Source organism: Phyllopteryx taeniolatus, chromosome 4 (assembly GCF_024500385.1).
Source record: "Phyllopteryx taeniolatus isolate TA_2022b chromosome 4, UOR_Ptae_1.2, whole genome shotgun sequence".
NCBI classification, from domain to species: domain Eukaryota; kingdom Metazoa; phylum Chordata; class Actinopteri; order Syngnathiformes; family Syngnathidae; genus Phyllopteryx; species Phyllopteryx taeniolatus.
Window position 1 is genome coordinate 21,483,372 of NC_084505.1, and position 19,209 is coordinate 21,502,580.

The 19,209-nt window shown below is 39.0% G+C and overlaps 2 protein-coding genes across 14 annotated transcripts in view; one reads left to right on the forward strand and one right to left on the reverse strand.

Moving 5' to 3' along the window:
• The first annotated feature begins 226 nt into the window (after nt 1–226).
• On the forward strand, nt 227–8,539 carry asah1b (N-acylsphingosine amidohydrolase (acid ceramidase) 1b). 2 transcript variants are annotated; one of them, XM_061770536.1, is made up of 14 exons: nt 227–385; nt 480–526; nt 1,380–1,470; nt 1,556–1,642; nt 1,730–1,808; nt 2,505–2,579; nt 2,695–2,740; nt 3,661–3,805; nt 4,310–4,364; nt 5,377–5,458; nt 5,709–5,840; nt 6,485–6,608; nt 7,460–7,516; nt 7,572–8,539. In XM_061770536.1, the coding sequence occupies exons 1-14, from the start codon at nt 317–319 to the stop codon at nt 7,659–7,661; spliced, it is 1,179 nt and encodes a 392-aa protein (XP_061626520.1). In that variant the 5' UTR covers nt 227–316; the 3' UTR covers nt 7,662–8,539. The 2 variants fall into 2 exon arrangements, with proteins under 2 accessions (XP_061626520.1, XP_061626519.1); XM_061770535.1 differs by having other exon boundaries at nt 7,460–8,539.
• A 675-nt stretch (nt 8,540–9,214) lies between these two features.
• Nucleotides 9,215–19,209, reverse strand: part of pcm1 (pericentriolar material 1) — a 34,214-nt gene continuing 24,219 nt past the window's right edge. For 10 of the 12 annotated variants that reach the window (XM_061770520.1, XM_061770518.1, XM_061770519.1 and 7 more), the window contains 12 exons: nt 18,970–19,122; nt 18,799–18,896; nt 18,201–18,335; nt 17,036–17,239; nt 16,906–16,956; nt 16,692–16,809; nt 15,933–16,075; nt 15,801–15,855; nt 15,225–15,436; nt 12,807–12,902; nt 10,721–10,844; nt 9,215–9,579 (listed from right to left, as the gene is read on the reverse strand). In XM_061770520.1, the coding sequence (XP_061626504.1) occupies nt 9,566–9,579; nt 10,721–10,844; nt 12,807–12,902; nt 15,225–15,436; nt 15,801–15,855; nt 15,933–16,075; nt 16,692–16,809; nt 16,906–16,956; nt 17,036–17,239; nt 18,201–18,335; nt 18,799–18,896; nt 18,970–19,122 (1,403 nt within the window). In that variant the 3' untranslated portion in view covers nt 9,215–9,565. Of the gene's footprint in view, nt 9,580–10,720; nt 10,845–12,806; nt 12,903–15,224; nt 15,437–15,800; nt 15,856–15,932; nt 16,076–16,691; nt 16,810–16,905; nt 16,957–17,035; nt 17,257–18,200; nt 18,336–18,798; nt 18,897–18,969; nt 19,123–19,209 lie in introns of those variants that run through there. The other 2 variants (XM_061770526.1, XM_061770527.1) reach the window with 2 other exon arrangements.

A 19,209-nucleotide genomic window follows, 5' to 3' on the forward strand; every position in this document is an offset into this window, starting at 1 on the left:
AAATACGCTTCCGCGTGGAAGGAACCATTGAAAAGGTGTTCTACGTAATACGGCTTACATGTTTTTTGACAATATAAGTACATTTTTAAAAGAAACGACGTTTATTTTTGTAAGTAGAGCATTAAAACTAATTAAAGTCGTCTATTTTCTGTCACTTTGTGTAAGACAACGTTAATTCGCATGTATTGACCTTTCCGGTCACCCCCTTTTGTAGGACGTAAATCTGCGTTGCGTGACAAGAAAAACATAAACAGCCCCGGCGGCCTTGTGGGGTCCATTTAACACATTTAGTGCTCAGTGGGAAAGTAAGCACAAAATGGCCCGCTTTCTTTTTCTTATTTTAGCCGTTTTATGTGCAGCCACATCGTCACAGTTTATACCGCCGGTAAGTTAACGTTCGTTGACCCAAGTGTGAAGCAACTGTCACTTCAAAATTCACTCTTGGACTATTTCCATTGACTGTATGTATTTATTTACAGTATACAGAAGACTGTCGGACTGGAATGTATCCTCCGAGTGGGCCCACGTAAGTGTGTGCTAAAGTTGTTTTTGTTGTCAAAAGGTTTTTTTTAACGTGTAAGGTTATGGTGCTGTGGTGCGTTCACTTACACCTCGTTAGTTTTTGGAGTCGTTTCTTCATTTTGTGAAAACGAAAAATGGAAAATGTAGCCCAAATACAATTTATAATGGGGAGGGAATAAATCAATGATTTAAGGCCGACGAAAGTTACGGTTGTGGTGTTGGGCCGTGTTAATTCAGAAGTTGTCGTAGATGCTGTAAAAAAAAGGGGGCACGTTTAAACATTGGCAGCCTGCTTTTAAATGTAGAACAGGTACGTACACATGCACATAAACATGCAATCTAACACAAGAGCAGAATTAAACAAATATTAATCATAATACAGCTGGAATTATTATTGTCGGACTGCACCTGAACATGAACTTTAGAAACAAAGCGAACTGCCAAGAAAATGTTTGAAATCATTCTTGGGCGGTGATTGAATTTATTAATGAGTCACTTAGAGTTTAAAAAAAATGTTTTAGCACTAATTAAAACTTCAGCACAAAGTAGGGGAAGAAGTAGAACATGTTTTATGGTGTAGAAAAATGAAAAAAATCTAAATTGCGTATTAGTAGAATAGAATGATAAACTGCTTTGATTTATATATATATATATATATATATATATAAAAACATGGCAGTTAAAAAAAATCGAATGTGCAACATGAAACTGAAAAAAAAGTAGTCTGACAAGAATAGAGCTACAGCTGAATAAGTGTTTTGGGGAAATGATGAGAAATGATTGAAGTGATTATTGAATTTTGAAATGAACTAGTTAAAATGTGATATACAGTCTGTTAAAGTGCAAATGAAATTCAGGTTTAAAGGCGCTGTGAGCTGGTACACTGTGGACCTTGACTTGGCGCCCAAGGAGAGATGGTCGGCTGTGATCGCTGACAAAAAGACACAGGTGGAATATTTTTCATAAATGTGTTGTTGTTGTTATTTTTATGACTGTCCGGCTCTTGTGTTTATGTTTGCTGTTTCCATCCAAGTTGGTCAGCATGATCCAAGCCATCCGAGACTTGGCCAACGCTTTTGTTCCCGGTGGGAAGCTCATCGAGCTGGTGGACGTCACTCTGGTGAGTACTTTTCAAATGTATTTATTTTTCAAATAAGTAACATGCATATGTTTGATGATATGAATTCATTTCCACGTGGCGTGGCAGCCTTTGATCGTCAACACGCTCCCGTACCCGTTTGGTGACGAAATTAAAGGAATAGCAGCCGCTTCGGGTGTTCCTCTCGGTAAGCAATCGCTCACAAGTCACTTCATTAGGTACACCAGATATTTCTTGGAGGCGAGTTCTACGTCATTTTCCCCGCATAATTAAAAAAAAAAAATTTCTAAGGTTACCACTTTTTTCTCTGAGAGTTATGTATTTTTTTTTGGGTGAGAATTATGACTGCGACTTTTTTTTTCTTTTACCAGATGTTTAGGGTTTTTTTTTGCATAGTTTGGGATATTTTTGACTCGTACCATTACGTCCTTTTTTTCTTTTCAGATTGTTTTTCTTTCTAGGATTATTTTGATTATCTTTTCCGCTTAAAGTTGTGTCTTTTCTAGGAGGATGAACTTTTATTTTCTTGTATGATTCAGACTTTTTCCTCTGAGAATTGTGAATTATTTTCATGTACAATTGTTTTTTTTTTTTTTAATTGGATTAGGATTTTTTTTTTTTTACTCATAGGATTACAACCTTTTTTTCAGAATTTATTTTCCTTGTTGAATTATGTCTTTTTCTTGCAACCTTTTTTTTCAAATTTTTTCTTACGTAAGATTCTGATGTTTTTTCTTGTGGCTGGATGGGTGCATTACAACCTTTTTTCTCATAGACATTTTTGATATAGAATTAGCATTTGTTTCCCTCTTGAAGCATCTTAAAGGCCACTTCATTAGTTAAACCACATATTTTCTTATTATTATTTTTTATTTTTTTGTAGGTGAGGTGATCCTGTTTAACATCTTCTACGAGGTGTTCACCGTGTGCACCTCAGTGGTTGCAGAGGACGCAAACGGTCAGTCATCTCCTGATTAAAAAAAATATATATATATCCTATATATCTATATATCTATCTATATATAAGCAATTGTGTTGTCTAAAGTGGACCAAATGGTTTCGTGTGTCGACAGGAAACCTCCTGCATGGTCGCAACCTGGATTTTGGTTTGTTTATGGGGTAAGAGCCCCACCATTTTACTTTCGGGGCAGGTAGTGGCACTGCCACACCGGGTCCAGCAGATGGCGTAGTGGAAACATGCCTAGCTGTTCAAAGCAACCCATTGTGCATTTTGTTTGTGTAATATTTTGTATTTAACATTGTTGGTTTTCCTTTTTCATATTTATTTGTTATTGTTCACGCATTTTCTTCTTTGTTGGTTTATTGTATTTTTATTTGTGATTTATTTCCATTTTTATGAGATCCTCAACAGTCTTCTTTGTAGTGCAGATGTATGCTTGAGTGAGTAATGTTATGAATTTATTTTTGTTTTTCTCCTAAACAAACGTGTCCTAAAAATGTGACTTCATTCTCATCTGATTTTGACTTCCTGTTGGATTCTGACTATTTTTGCAAGATTGTTACTTTTTCTCTGAATTACGATTATTCTTTTTTTTCCTCTTGAGATTATCTTTTTTTTTCTTGTAGGAAATTTTGTATTCTTTTAGATTTATAAAAAAAAAAAAAATTCTGCATTCCAATTTTTCTTCTCGTGAGATTCAGATTTTTTTTCTCTTAATTTGCTAATTTTTAACCTGGATCCCAAAAAAATTTTTTTAGAGTAGCATTACCTTTTTTTTGTAGTATTACAACCTTCTTCTCATGCTAGTATGATGTTTTGTTTTTGTTTTGTTCTCTCTTTTCCTCTGCTGTGTGGGGCGCTGCAGCCCTCTGCCCCAGGTTGCCGAAGTAACAGCAGAGTGCTGACTTTAGGGGATATGTTTTTTGTGCTTGGGAACAAAATAATATGTGAAATCTGCACATTTACTCGCGCTAAAACCTCATTTGTGAACTTTCGACTGAGTCACGTCGATGAATTTGAGTACATTTGACTATATTAGGAAGTGTGTGGGCCATTTAGCAACGTGTGTGCTTGTCAGATGGGACGTGAAGAACAAATCTTGGGTCCTGAGTGAGCTGCTGAAGCCTTTAGTGGTCAACGTGGACTTCAAGAGGAACAACCGCACCGTCTTCAAGTCCACAAACTTTGCCGGTTACGTCGGCATGCTGACCGGCGTCAAACCTGTAAATATCAAACGCATTCAAAACACACACAAATATATACATATATATTATAATAGCTACAGCTGATATAAAAAGTCGACATACCCCTGTTGAAATGCCAGGTTGTTGTTTTTTTAAATATATATATATAAAAAAAAAAAATTAGACCAACGTAGTCATTTCAATACTTATGCCCCCATTGTTTCGTATAACCTGTACAACTCAATTGGGGGGGGGGGGGTCTTTTCAAAAGGACAAGTAAAAGTAAATAGCTGTGTTTACACAAGTGTGCACACCCTCTTAAAACAAGACCTCAATTGTTTATTTTTAATTCCCCGCTTGAAATGGTTCCCTTTTTATATATGTATAATCTGCTCAGTTGTGCAGGTTAAAGGTCACATTCATTGTGGAACAAGTTTTGAAGTGGTTTATCTTGGTCTTTTTTTTTGGAAATCACAAAAACCTGGCATCTATAAACAGGAGTGTGTAGACTTTATATGATGGTATGTTTGTTGCTTTTCTCAGAACACGTTCACCCTCACCATGAATGAACGCTTCAGTCTGGACGGAGGATACATCGGTTAGTCACTCTTCTTGTTGAATTCACTTTTTTTTTTTCTCTCTTCCCCTCATAAGATTTATTTTCATTCTCGTAAAACATTTGTCATTTAATTGAGGTTTTGCCTGTACATTAGTTTTTTTTCCCCACTTTTTATCCTCATTAATATACAATTTTCTTTCTCTGTTAGAACGAAGACATTACTTTGCATACACATTTTTCCATTTTATTCATAAAATGTATTTTATTCTCATAGAATGACTGTTTTCTTGTACAATTCCTACTATTTTGCATGTAAACTTCCAACTTTATTGTTTTTTTTTCCTATTACAATTCTTTTTTTTCTCATAGGATTGAATCTTCTTTTCTTAGGGTTACAGCGTTTTTTTTTTGTTCGTTCAAATTACGACTTTTTCTTGGGTAATTATGACTTTTTTTCATAAAATAACGACTTTTTCATGTAGTGTAACAACTTTATTCTAGTAAAATAATTTTTGTCTTGTAGGTTTGAGACTTTTTGTCCTTGTAAAATTGCAATTTTTTTTCCCTCCTGAAATAACGACTTTTTCTTGTAGGGTTATGACGTTTCTTTGACAAATTGCAACTTTTTTCTCTTTAAGAATTATGTCTATTGTAAAAACAACTTCACTTGTAAAATAATGACCTTTGTAGAATTTTGACTTTTTTCAGTGTCAAATTTTGACTTCTGGTACATTTGTGATTTATTTTTTTTAATTTTTATTGTATTATTTTTTTGGTTTGTTGTTGTTTTTTTCCCCCCTTCCTAGCTATATTACATTTTGTCATTAAATTGTGCCTATTTTCTCGTATATTTATTACTAATATAAAATTCCATATTTATTCTCATAGAAGTTTTTTTGTTTTTTCTCTAATTCCCACTGCTTAGGGTAGAATTACATATGATCTTGTTATAGTATGACCCCTCCCCTTTCCGGAAATTTCCGACTTTAAAACTGCGACTTTGCTGTTTAATTCAGCCAGAGTTTTAAACGAATGCTGTGCCCTCGTATAGGAATCCTGGAGTGGATCCTTGGAAAGCGAGACGGGATCTGGATGAGTTTCCTCACGCGCTCTGTACTGGAAAACGCAACCAGGTATTTGACTTCCTGTTCTGGAAAAGATACAGGAAGTCTTTCATTTTGGTTTCAAAAATATTTTGAAAATTCAGCCCCAAAAGGCAGTTTCTTTTAGTAACATGAAATTTGGTAGATGTTAAGTCTATTTAAAAAAAAAAAGTCTCAGGCAGCCATGCCTGAAAAGCGACATAAAGTTTGTTTTTGTTTGAAGCAGCCATTTTCGCCATTTCCCAAAATGAATGTGGTGTGTTTCGTCTCGTCTCTTCAGCTACGAGGACGCGAAGTTTGGCTTGGCTCAGACGAAGCTTCTGGCTCCTGCCTACTTCATCCTGGGAGGAAACCGCACAGGGCAAGGTTGCATCATCACCAGATCCAGACTCACCAGTCTTGATGTCCTCGAGTAAGAGTCATTCTTTATCCTTGTAGAAATTTCTTATTTGCGTACCCTTACGACTTTATACACCTCAATTACAAAGTTGCAAACCTACAACTTTTTTTCTTGAAAAAATACAATTCTTGTAAAATGACAACGTATTCTAAATTCAATATTCTACATTTTTAACTCAATTCTTGAAGCGTTGCCACTTTATTCTTGTAAAATTATGACCTTTTTCTTTTTGGCTTAATATTTAGATATTTTTTCCCCCATAAATGCTAACTTAATTCTTGAAAAAATGTTATTCATGTAAAAATAACATTTTTGTCATAAGAGATTTATTTATTTTTTTTTTTAATGCAAAATTCTCACAATTCTATTCATGTAAAATACCAACCTTGTAATATTTGGACTTTTCTCGGTGTGGTCCAAAAGCTACAGTAAGCTCTTGGGTTGTGCTTGGTGGAGGTAAAAACAGACTTGATTTGGAAGCCAAAAGGAGAAGCGGCAAAGTGGACTTTTGTGCTTGTTCTCTTGTGAAACGTTTTATTGCTCAACCAACGAGCGCACAAGGCACATGACTGCGCGAGCGTTAAGCTTTCATATCACCTGATTTCCTGTAAAAAAAAAAAAAATCATCCAAAGTGTGTCACGCTTTTTTCTGGCAGGATCGATGTGAAGCTGGGCCGCTGGTTCGTGCTGGAGACAAACTACGACCACTGGAAGGAGCCGCTGTTTCTGGACGACCGCCGCACTCCCGCCGTCAAGTGCATGAACCAAACGTCGCAAGCCGTGAGAACAACGCTCGACCAATCACCGCGCTGCTTCTCACACACACTTTTCTCCTACATTGGTGCCTTGAAATACATTGAACATTGTGTTATTGCCTTTTTTAAAAAGTTTCAAAAGTCCCATTTGTGTGACTTTGTCCTCCAAGTCCAATTTTTTTCAGACTTCCCTGTAGAATTACTTTTTCCTCCACTAACATTGACATTGTTTTTGTAAAATTATGACATTTTCTATACAATATTTTGACCCACCCAACAAAACAAATTCCACTAACTTCGACATCTTTAGATTTTTTTTTTTTTCCCCTGAAAATTTGAGTTAAATCTTGGGAAAAATGCCACTTTGTAATTAAGGTTTGTTCTTCTAATAGTTTTTTTTTTTTTTTTTTTTTAGTCTAAAAATGACGACTTGATTCTTGAAGACATGGCACTTAATCCATGCAAAATTCTGACATTTTCCTCATGAGATTTAGATTATTTTCCTGAAAAAGTACGACTCAATTCTTGGAGATATTTTTCACTGAATTCATGTAAAATTGGGCCTTTTTCACTTATTTGGATTTTTTCCCAAAAAGTCGGACTCATGTGTTTTCAACTATTTAGATTTTTTTCATCCCCCCAAAAAATGTGTAAAATTGACTTTATTCTTGTAAAATAAAAAATATATCCCGTTGAATTGTGAATTTTTCCTCTAATCTCAACTTTTTTTCTTGACAATTTCTGACTATTTAAAGACTCCTTTTGTTTTGTCTTTTCTTCAAATTGAATTCCTGCTTTTTTTCTTGTAGAATGACACAATAGTTAATTTTCTCGTCATTGCATGACAGACAAGTGACTTTGCCTCTCATTTGACAGAACGTTTCCTTGAAGACACTGTACGACGTGCTGTCCACTAAGCCCGTACTCAACAAGGTAAGTGATTTTGATCCTAGAATGTCCAGTGGTAATATTTTTTTCTTGATGCCAGTTGACGACGTACACCACGCTGATGCAAGTGTCGTCTGGCACGCTGGAGTCGTACATCCGCGACTGCCCCAGCCCCTGCATGCCTTGGTAAACCCGCCACCGCCTCCCCACTGTCTCAGCCAATGGAAATCAGCATTTAATCAACCTTTCTGGAGGCGCGCTCTTATTTAATAATTTTTGAGGCCCCAAAATATCAATCGTCATGTGTACATAGTGTCAATAAATGCTAATAAATGTCCTTAACCAATGTCAGAATGGTTCCAGGTGCAGGATGGCCACCATTTCACATTTAAAAAAATACTGACACTTGTTTTTTCCCCCCCCCCAATACTTAACTAAAAATATTTTTTTTTAACTAAATGTATGTTTGCCTTTTATTGTGTGATCACTTCTGTAAGCTTTGGATTGCTCCTGTGTATTTATTGGACTTGTTGAACTGTTTAGAAAAAATATGGTATAATTACAGATCATTTTTACCAATGTACTACTGTCAGGTTTATACTGGCAATTTTAACCAATATGTAAATTTCTTTTTTGGGGGGGGGGGGGAACCACAAAGTCCCTTTAAGTCAAAACAGTTTTTACAAGAAAATAACTGGTGAGGTTTAGAGTTACAGTATACTTTTATTTTTACAAAATTGCCAAGAATTAATTTTTTAGGCAGCACGTGGACCAACTGGTCTGCCTCACAGTTCTGAAGACCAGGGTTCAAATCCCGGGCCCCCCTATGTGGAGTTTGCATGTTCTCTCCGTGTTTCCTCCCAGAGCACAAAAACGTGCATGTTAGGTTGAGTGAAGACTCAAAATAGCACGTAGGCGTGAATATGTGCACTGCGATTGGCTGGCGACCAGTTCAGGGTGTACACCACCTCGCGCCCAAAAATAGCTGGGATAGGCTCCAGCACGCCGGCGACCCTTGTGAGGATAAAGGGGTACAGGAAATGGATGGATGTACTTTTTTTTTTTTTTTTTTTTAAACAAAGGAAATATTTCAGTAACATTACAACCATTTGTATTTCTGATGAAAATACAATGTAAGGTTATGAGAAGTCGATAACTGAGAGAACATTGGCATTGTTTTCTTAAATTCAGCTTATCCTGTCCAGGATCACAGGGTGCTCGAGCCTATTCCAGTGACTTCGGGTGAAAGGCTGCTACAGCCTGAACTGGTTCGCCAGTCGCTCTCAGGGCACATATAGACACACAAGCACTCACACCGTCACCGGGTGGGAACTGAACACGCTGCCTGCACCGAAGTCAGGCGAATTTACCACTACACAAGCAGTGATTTTCTTAAATTTAGAAAAACAAACTTTCATTGTGATTTTACTTAAAAAGTAGTAGTAGTAAGACAGTAAAAAAATAATAATATATATTCATATTTACAACCTTAAATATTTTTGAGATAGTGCATGATTTTTTTAAAACAATAAAATTGCCTTTTTTTTCTTGTAAAATTTAAACCATCAGATTTTCCCTCATTTAATTTTGCTCCTTTTCAAATAAAAACTTTCCTCTTGATTTTTCATAAAATCATGATTTAACCAGAAAAAAAGTGCACCGCATTATTATACCGGTAATTAACATTCATCTGGAAAATGTGAAAATTGGAGGCCACAAAAAAAAAAGCAACTTCACCCTTCGTTAAAACGCCCAACATTTTATTTAAACCGTAACAGTCATAACATGGAAGTCAGTTTGCAGAACAACACGATAAAAGACAATTAGGACTTGAGAGCAGGAACCTTTCGAATTCACAGCCCAAACCAATGACTGAAAAATGTTCATATAGATTTGAACTTGTCAGCAGAGTTGACATTGAGCCCAGCCCGCACCAGACACTCATCAAAAACTACAAACTTAGGTGAGGTGCTAGAAGACTACACTATTTGTTTTCAAAGTATCATTACAAACAACTTATTAAACAGAAGAGGAAAAAAAATCAAATGGTGCAAAACCTACACAAGCTCATTCGGAGACGGTTCACTTCATGACTTATTCAGCCGATTCTGAAACACACACAAAAAACAATCATATATTTCAGAAGGAGAAAAAGTTGCAATATTGTGAGAATTAATTTGGAATTTTACACCCAAAAAAAAATAAAAATCAGAACGTAAAAAAACATTTATTAGTCTAGGCCTAATATAAAAAGAATGTCCCCCTTTTACCACCTAACCACGGGGAGTTTACGAGAAGCCTGAATTTTGCGAGAACATTCTAATATTGTGACCAATGCTGTAATTTTATTCTGAAAAAATAGAATTAAGTAATCATTTTATGAAAAAAAAGCTAAATGGGAAAGAGGGGCAAAAAATATTTTACAATAAAAAAAGTTGTCATATCACGTGAATAAATTGTTTTGTTGCAAAACATTTGTTTCAAAGGTTAAAACGTTATGAAATAGTTGTAATTTTACAAAATGTAAAATGTTTTTTTTTTTTTTTACATAAAACAATATTTTTTCCATAAAGACGGAACTTTACAAAATAAAGTAATTTCTTCGGGAAAAATGACATTTGATAAAAGAAACAAATCTAAAATATTACGAGGAAATAAAGTGGCGGCACGTCTGCCTCACAGTTCTGAGGATCCGGGTTCAAATTCAGCCTGGCCTGTGTGGAGTTTGCATGCTCCCCCTGCGCCTGCATGGGTTGACTCCGGTTGACTCCCACTTCCCAAAAACATGGACAGTAAGTTCATTGAAGACTAAATTGCCCGTAGGTGTGAATGGTTGTTTGTTGAAATGTGCCCTGCGATTGGCTGGCGACCAGTTCAGGGTCGCCCGAAGATAGCTGGGATAGGCTCCAGCACGCCTGCGACCCAAGTGAGGAGAAGCTGTATGGAAAATGGATGGATGAAATAATATTTTTTGGGGTCTTGAGTTGCGAGCTATGGGGGCATGGGAGTTGACGACAAGCAGCAGAACGCCCATTGAATTGATATGATGCAAAAAATATATATAATAATAATTCTTTACATTTTATTATGTTATTACTGTATTTTAATGATTTATTACAATAGAGTTACTAAAAAAAAAACTTTACAAAAGGAACAGTTGAATGCCATTTCTATTAATTTCTACGTGGAAAGATGTCACGGAACAAATTAAAATCTCCCACTGTATTGGGAAAGATTTGAAAATCCAACCTGGTTCCTTAAGATGGTGCTCATTTCCCACAAGCCCCGGCGGCGTTTCTGCGTCGCCGCTGAGGATTTCCACGCGTAGGTCGTTGGTCTGCTGCTCGTCCAAGATCCGCTTGTGAAGCTCCTCCTGTCAATCAATCAATTATTCAGTCAACGGGCTCTACGCATGCAGCGCTTAGCGAGAACAATGACAGCCTCTTACTCTTCAAATATACTCGCTGTCTGCTGGAATCATGTAAAGTTACAGTGGCTGACATATTACCATTATAATTGTTAGTTATCCATATAATCAGTTAAACAATCAAAGGATTCCTATCTGATTTAAAGAGTCACTCGCAGTTTGACAGGACATGCAGATCCATGTACTTTTGCACGGCTTAATCTGACACTCTCAACTTTGTTTATAGAGCACTTTGAAGATAGAAACGAAAGCCTTTACCATCGTTGTATACTGCAGATTTCTCTCTCTGGACAAATAACTAAAACCTCTGTTTTGTCCTGCTTGAGCTGTAGGAAATTCCCTCCCAGTCAGGACTTGACATCTAAAATGCAGGGCATCAGACACAGCGACGTACAGCTGTAACTGTCGAAGCCGATGCCGTGTCTCCCAACTACCGGATTTTCCGGAGTATAAGTCGCACCAGCCAGAAAATGCATCATAAAGAAGGAAAAAATATATTTAGGTCGCATTTTTGGGGCGGAATTTATTTGATCAAATCCAACACCAAGAAGAGACATTTCATCTTGAAAGGCAATTTCAAATACAAATAGAATAGAGAACAACAGACTGAAAAGGTGTACAGTATGCTAACGTGACACATTCAGCTAACGTTGCATGACGCATAAACAACGAACTGAGAACGGGCCCGGTATGTTAACGCAACATATTAACGGTTATTCCGATAACTGTAGCATAAAGAACATGCTAACAAGTTGAGCAGACCATCGGTGTCACTCCAAATCACTCAAGCCAATGAAATCTTCATCTTCGGTCTCACTTCTAAACAACTGCGCCAACTCCGGAGCTAGACGATGCGCCGCTTTCGTCAGACTCGTCGTCAGTTGCAGGTACAGATATGCGGGCCTCGAGCGCCCTCTTGCGGTTGTCAGTGTGAAAATAACGTGACGTTACATAATGATGTGTTAATAATTTCACATATAAATCGCTCCGGAGTGTAAGTCGCACCCCCGGCCAAACTATGAAAAAAAACTGCAACTTACAGTCCGAAAAATACGGTAAGTCCCCATTTTGAAACCCTACTTCAACACCCTAACCCTGTTTTGAAACCCTAATTTAAAACCCAAACATCGTGTTGAAACCCTAATTTGAAACCATAACTTCATCTTGAAACCTTACCCTACCCGTTTGTAAACCCTATTTTTAAACCCTAACCCTGTTGTCAAATCCTACTTTGAAACAATAACCCAGTTTAAAAACCCTAATCTGAAACCCTAACCCCATTTTGAAATCCTTATTTGAAACCCTAAAACTCTCTTAAAGCCCTACTTTTTAAACCTAACCCGGTTTTGAAACACTACTTTGAAACCCTACTCCCGTTTTGAAACCCTACTACGAAACCCTAACGCCGTTTTGATCTCTTGCTATGCTGAAGTATTAAGAGTTCCTTTCACTGCAGCTCAGGGGCTAATATTTTGGACATTTCCAACTTTGCTCCAACGTGCATTCATCCACAAATCAAGGTTCCTAAAGACACGGATGAGAGCGTTTCATGTGGATGAACTTGACTAGCCTGCGCAATCCTGACCTCAACCCTATAGAACACTTTTGGATTAAGAGTGGAGACTGAGAGCCAGGCCTTCTTGTCCAACATCAGTGTGTAACCTCACGAATGCACTTCTGGAAAAATGGTCATCAATTCTCATAAAGACACTCCTAAACCTGGTGGCTAACCGTCCCAGAAGAGTAAGATTTTATAACTGCAAAGGGTTGACCGATATCATATTAAACCCTATGGATTTTAACAACAACGGGCGCCGGAAAGCGGTACGCCGCGTAATCTTGCCACTGGAAATGCTTAACGTGTTGCCGTGCACACAGTCCAATCCGTTCAGCATTTTGATGGTTTACCTGGCACTTCACAGGCAGCTGCAGAGGAAGCTCGTCCACTTTGACAAAGTCGTCTTCGTCCGATGTCCTCTGGCTGCTGTTGCCGGAGCCCGCTTCCTGCAAGCCAATGGCAGTGGTGACAAGATGAGATACCAATTGAATTCAAAACAAAGTCAACGGAAATACCAATCATCCAGCCTCCCCGGAAAAAAACACGAGTCCCGTTGAAAACAAATGGCTGAAAGTGCATCACGATTGTGGCACTCCTTGCCCACACGCGAGTGCATTACGATACTTTATTTGCTCTTTTTTTTTTTTTTTTTTCCCCACTTCACTCCTGTGGCGGTGTATCTGAAGCTCACACATCACACAAAGCAAAAAAAAAAAAAGATAAATAAAACATTTAACAAGCGATGGCTCATAACTGGAAAGCTGAGGCACTTGTTAAGTGAAGATGCCACTGTCAGAGGTGGGTCGGAATGCGCTAGCGCCATTTATCCCATTACATTTACTTCACATTTTGAAAGATTCTACTTGTCAGAATAGTTTGAATGTAACATACTTTTACTTCGGATTATTTTCGTTGAGAGGAAAGCCCACATTTTGGAGATGGACTGATTATCGGCACAGATATTCGGCATTTGGACGCATATCGGCAATAGCCTTTTTTTTTTTTTTTTTTTATCAATTTAAACTCAGGAAAACTTCAGTGAACTTTTTATTTAATATTTAAATGTTCAGTCAACTCTGTATGACGTGCTCACTGCACTTTTTGTTTAAACTTAAACTAGAGATAAGTGAAAGATTAACATTTCAGTTCTAACATTTTCGCAAAACATTATTTACCCATTTATTTGTTTAGGTTTGGAGCCCGTGTGCTCACTGCATCTTTTGTTAGAATTTTAAAACACAGATATCCATTGTCTAAAAAAAAATTCACATGTTGCAAATCTCTACTCTGTTGCATTGAGCTCCATTCTGCATACTACTTGTATCTATTATTGCTTATGCAATCTATTTGGCTAGTTTTGTCAGAGAGACTTCTGTCACGCAACTTTCACCAATCCAACAAACACGGGTGATGTTCGACTCCATTCGACCATTCGGACAAAGCTAGGCGGTCACATGAGCACACTCGCCACAGCCCCGCCCACACAAGCAAAGTTGTCCAAGTGATTCATTGACAAGGCACAACAAACCTGGCCTCACATTCAAACTATGTTAACCTTGCAAACTACAAAAAAAAACAACCCTTCACATGCTGTCATATTTCAGCCAACAAGAACTCCACAATACTTCTACACTATATTGCCAAAAGTAAGTAAAAGGTTTTCCACAAGGTTTAAGTGTGTATGGAGGGGATCTTTGACCACTCTTCCAGAAGCGTATTCGTGAGGTCACACAGTCGTGTTGGATGAGAAGGCCTGGCTCTCAGTCTGCACTCTAATTCAACAAAAAGGTGTTTTATTAAGTTGAGGTCAGGACTCTGTGCAGGCCAGTCAAGGTTAGCCACATCAAACTCTCTCATCCATGTCTTTATGGACCTTGCATTGTGCATTGGAGCACAGACATGTTGGAACAGGAAGAGGCCATTCCCAAACTGTTGGGAGCAATGAGTTGTTGGTATGTTCCTTTCACTGGAACTAAGGAGCCAACGTTTTGGACAATTCCATCCTGCCAAATTTGTGGCAACAGTTTTTCCATTGCTAACATGGCTGTGCACCAGTGCACACTAAGCATGGACGAGAGAGTTTGGTGTAGCGGAACCTGCCTGGCCTTAACAGAGTCCTGACATCAACAGGATAGAACACCTTTGAGATGCATTAGAGGGGAGATTGCGAGCCGGGCCTTGTCCAACATGACTGATTGACCTCACGAATGCGCTTCTGGCTCCTACAACCTTGTGGACGGCCTTCCCAGAAGAGTTGAAGCTGTTCTAGCTGCAAAGGGTGGATCGACATCATATTAACCCGATTGATTCAGAAGAGGATGTCACTCCAGATCATATGCTTTTGGCAACGTTGTATAGTTTTCGATGTCATTTCTGCCTGCTGAGCTTATTGTGCTTTTTCACAGGCGTGAACAAAGAACGGTCTTTTAAGACTATTTGCTGTGGCTGAATTTGCCTTCGTGTGTTATTTCATAATTGTTCAATATTGTTTTAGTTGAAGTTATATTTTTGGGCAATATCTGAAGTTGCACATTCCTATTACTATTTTTGTCTATTTGATGTTTATCGTCTGATATAAAAAAAAGAAATCAGAGGTTATTCACCAATTAGCACTTGAGTCGTTTTTTTTCTTCCACTGAGTACTTAATCTTATTCAAGTAATTATTTGGAGGAATACTTTTCCTTGAGTCATATTCTAACACAACAGCACTTTGAGTACAATTTGTATTTGTATTATGCAATTCCAAGTAGCATTTCTTTGTACTTACATCGACATTGATCATGACGGGGGATTCAGTGTCGGGGGTGCCGGTGGTGTTTGAGTCTTTCGTGGACGCGGGAACTTCTGAGCTTCTGATACTTCCTTCTGGAGCAGCAACAGCACCGCAGACTGGCTCCTCCTCTTCACGGGAGTTCTGACTCACCGCCTCGGCGGGTTCATCGTCAGTCAGAGCTACAACTGACAACTCGCTGCTCTCGACTGCTTGTTGGGAGAGAGAAAATGAAAAGGACGTACAAAGTCATATTACAGGAAGAAAGAAAGTCATGCTACGAGACAAAAGTGGAATACATGCCGACTGACAATTACAATCCCATCCAATGCTGCTATAATGATTGACATGTAGATGGGCCAATGAAAAACTTTTTTCCATAAGTGCAATTTTAAATGAACATTTCAATTGAAAATAGTTGTTATAACACTTATATAATTTTAGATTACTTGTATTTTATCAATATTTTACAAGAAAAACATGTTTTAATATTACGAGCAGTAAAAAAAAAAATAATAAACACACTTTTTAAAGACTACACTAATTAAAAAAAGATAAACAAGGAGCACCTACCGTTATTGTTGGCTGATTTCGGGTCAGTTTCTTTGGTTTCACCGGCCGATTCGCCCTGCAGAAGGATGCAGTCGCAGGTCACACGCAGCCTGATATAAAGTAGAATAAATGGGCGGAATGTTCGAACGCGACCTCCTGCTCCGCGTTAGCCTGCAGGGACGTCTGCACGTCCACGGGCCCGGCCTCAAACTCCTCCGGCTCTTGGTCGTCGTCGTCATTCTCGTCCTCGCCGCTGCCGTAGTTGTTCAGGGCTCGAGTCTCCGCTTTGGAGAGCCCTCCGGTTAAGACCACAAGCCACAGTCAAGACAAGACATTGGAGAGTAAACAGCTTCCAGTTTTTGGATTGATGTTTGTTATTGTTTGGGCAACGCAATGTCAGCGGCTTAACAAACATGCAGTTTTTTTGGTTTCGTGAAAAGTAATGGTTTTGAAGGTACGAGGATTCTAACCAACAATATTTGGTGAATTTTTTTGTTTTTTTGTAAAATATGTCTCTTGGCTCAATAAACTTTGGGAAATACCAATCTAAACCCAGACATGGTTTAGACTGGTCTCGTCAACTCCTGTGACTTCGAGCGCACAGGCGGAACCTCAGGCCGCATATTAGTCCACCGCGATCTGCGAGGGGATGGTGGATGTGTGCAACGGATCTTGCTGCCAGCGTTCAAGGAGCACGAAACAGTCTGTGAACTCATCGGAGCCATACGATTGACGTCAATGCCCTATTTTGTGTTCAAAATGGCGTATTTCGCCGAAAAGCGACTGATTTGCATGTATGTTAAACACATTACATTACTTTTGAAATAAGCTACGGGAATTATCTTACCAGAGTTGAACATTCATAAAAAATATATATATATTGTTGAAATATTTCAAAGATTTTTCACTTACTGATGGATAGTGGCATGGCCCCACCTTCAGCTTCTTCCTCTTCTTCTTCGTCATTGTGGCTTTTCATTTCGATCGGCAGGTGAGAAGCAACACCCTCCTGCTCGGTGTCGTCTTTATCCTGTGATGGAGAAAGTTGAAAGTGACACTGAGTTGGGGGGGGGGGGACAGACAGACGGACGGACGGACGTCCGATGTCACAATCAAAAGCACAGACCTTGTCTTCATCGGGAGAGCCTGACGCATTCACTTCAACTGCTGTGGTTTTCTAGAGTGGACAATAAACCCCACAGTCAACAACACTTCCTTAAAGCAAATTCCTCATTTTCATATGTAAAATCATTCACCTTCAAAGCGTGATTGACGTCAGGAGGATACTCATCGTTCGTCATCTTGTTTTGCCTGGCTTCCGGGGAGGTGCCAATGCCGTTGTCCAAGTCCTGCATGAGTCGGAAAAAGGCCAGTTCGTTGAAGAGGATGTCCGAGACCTCCACGAGCAGGTCCTCGCCACAGTCCTTAAGGGTTTGGCCCATGAAGATACTGAGGGAGTCCTGGGAAAGACAAGGCTCTATTTTTTTTAAGCGGACATATCATCAAAATTAACTTTTGAATTGCTTGTAGACATATAGTTGGGTCTATGGAGTCCCTGCCCACCCATAAAGTGTGAAATCAAACAACCAAATACATTCTTTTCGTATCTGCCTATTTGTGATCATGTGTATGCATTCTGCACTTCTGCCCCACTTAGCCGACAGTGGAGAAGATCGTTTTTGGGAAGATATATTCGTAAAATAAATGATACAAATTACTTCCCTCACTGGGCAGGAGCAGTGCCGCATTATGTCGCCTCAAGATTGAAAAACTGGATGTTTTTTAGACAATAGAGTGAAATAGGTTTCAGACATTTGAGCAAGCCTGTTTTTTTTTTTAATGGCTATCTGTAATTAAATTAGCAGCTGGACAGGATTTTCGGGTTGTACTGTGTAAATTTTAGAGTGCAGCAAAATAATACATCTTGTGAGATGCGGTGTTAGGTAACTCAAGCAATATGGTCTTCTTTTGTTCGTTTTTTCCTGAAAAGTAGTTATTTTGGAGATGGGAAGAATCTGCCCAAGTGCGACAATATATAGATATAGGGTGTATCTAGTTATTAAAGTAGCCAGTGATGGGTTTGCACACGCACCATTCACTTCAAATCTGGATATAAATGGGCGAACATCTCCTCAGGAGGCAGTCTGAGTCTCCAGAAGTCGCCAACACCACCACAATTAAAGTCATTCGATTTGTTGCTTGAGGTGTGGGAAAAGTTGCGAAATATGGCCCGAGCTCTGTCCCAGTCGTCATGGCAATGAATGTGTGCTGTTTTTTTTTTATCCTTTGTGTATTTTGCCTGAAGAATGTCAGAGACGTTTTATTAAGGCCCCCGGAAACCATTTTAAATCAAAAAAAATGTAATCAAATTGAAAAAAAGCCCAAAATGTCTTTAATGGAATGCTAGTGAACGTGTCATACCTGGAGGATGCCCCCGAGCTGCCGGTGGAAGAAGCGCACAAACTCCTTGCTCTCGTCGTTCTGTTGCGTGAGTGCCAGGACCTTGCGGCGCAACGATGTCAGCAGCTGCGGCGTGCACACCTCGTGCATGTTCTCCTACACAAGGACCCATTAGCCATTAACATTCCATGTGCTTCTCACAACAGACTCAATCATTGTATTTGTCTACGACATCCTAAAATTGTGCTCAGTTCTGTGGTTTTGGGGTATTTCCATTCAGGTACCAAAAGTGGTGATTCGCACTGTACCATTTCATGGTACACATTCAGCTACTATACATGCTCTGTGTCCCTATTCAGGGCCTAATTGGCCTTCCAAAGGAAGCAAGCATTGTTAGTTATGGGAGGTGGCAAACAATAGTGGCAATGCATCCTTTGAGGAGGAGGAACTTCACACAGCAGCACGACATGTTCAGCCTCCAAATATAGCCTCCTGTATTACGTAAAGAATGAAGCAAGATACACTACAGTCCATAGTTCAGTCGACAGATTGGAACTATAACTACACATTGACATTCAAGGCAGCAATACGTCCAGCTTGCATATTCCGGTCACGCTACCTTGAGGAAGGGAATGACCTCCGTCATGATGTCTTTAATTTGCCGATTGAGCTGCACGGTGTCGATCTGAGGAGAGTGCACGTCGCCAGAGGCCCCTCCTGCTCCCAAAAAAGAGCATTTTTGAACCAATTCGAGAAGGAGGGCGGCGATGTCATTGTGGCCCGTGCGTACCATCCATGGCTTCTGGAGCAGCATCAGCTGCAGCACTGGGTTCAGCATTGGAGAGGTCCGAGTCACCGGCGGTGCTCGTGTCCACCGTCTGCTTCATGCGCTCGTATTGCCGCATCCTGGCCAAAGCTTTATCCAAGTGGATCACTGTGTTGCCTAAGACAACGTAGCGATTGAGATGATTTGAGAGCCTTTTAACAAGAATGCATTACACTTATATAGCACTTTTCTAGGCTTTACAAT

Coding starts and splice junctions, on each gene's coding strand:
- asah1b (XM_061770535.1), top strand. CDS start 317: ATGGCCCGCTTTCTTTTTCTTATTTTAGCCGTTTTATGTGCAGCCACA. Junction 1,471..1,555: donor TCGCTGACAAAAAGACACAG/GTGGAATATTTT, acceptor TTTCCATCCAAG/TTGGTCAGCATGATCCAAGC. Junction 2,580..2,694: donor GGTTGCAGAGGACGCAAACG/GTCAGTCATCTC, acceptor GTGTGTCGACAG/GAAACCTCCTGCATGGTCGC.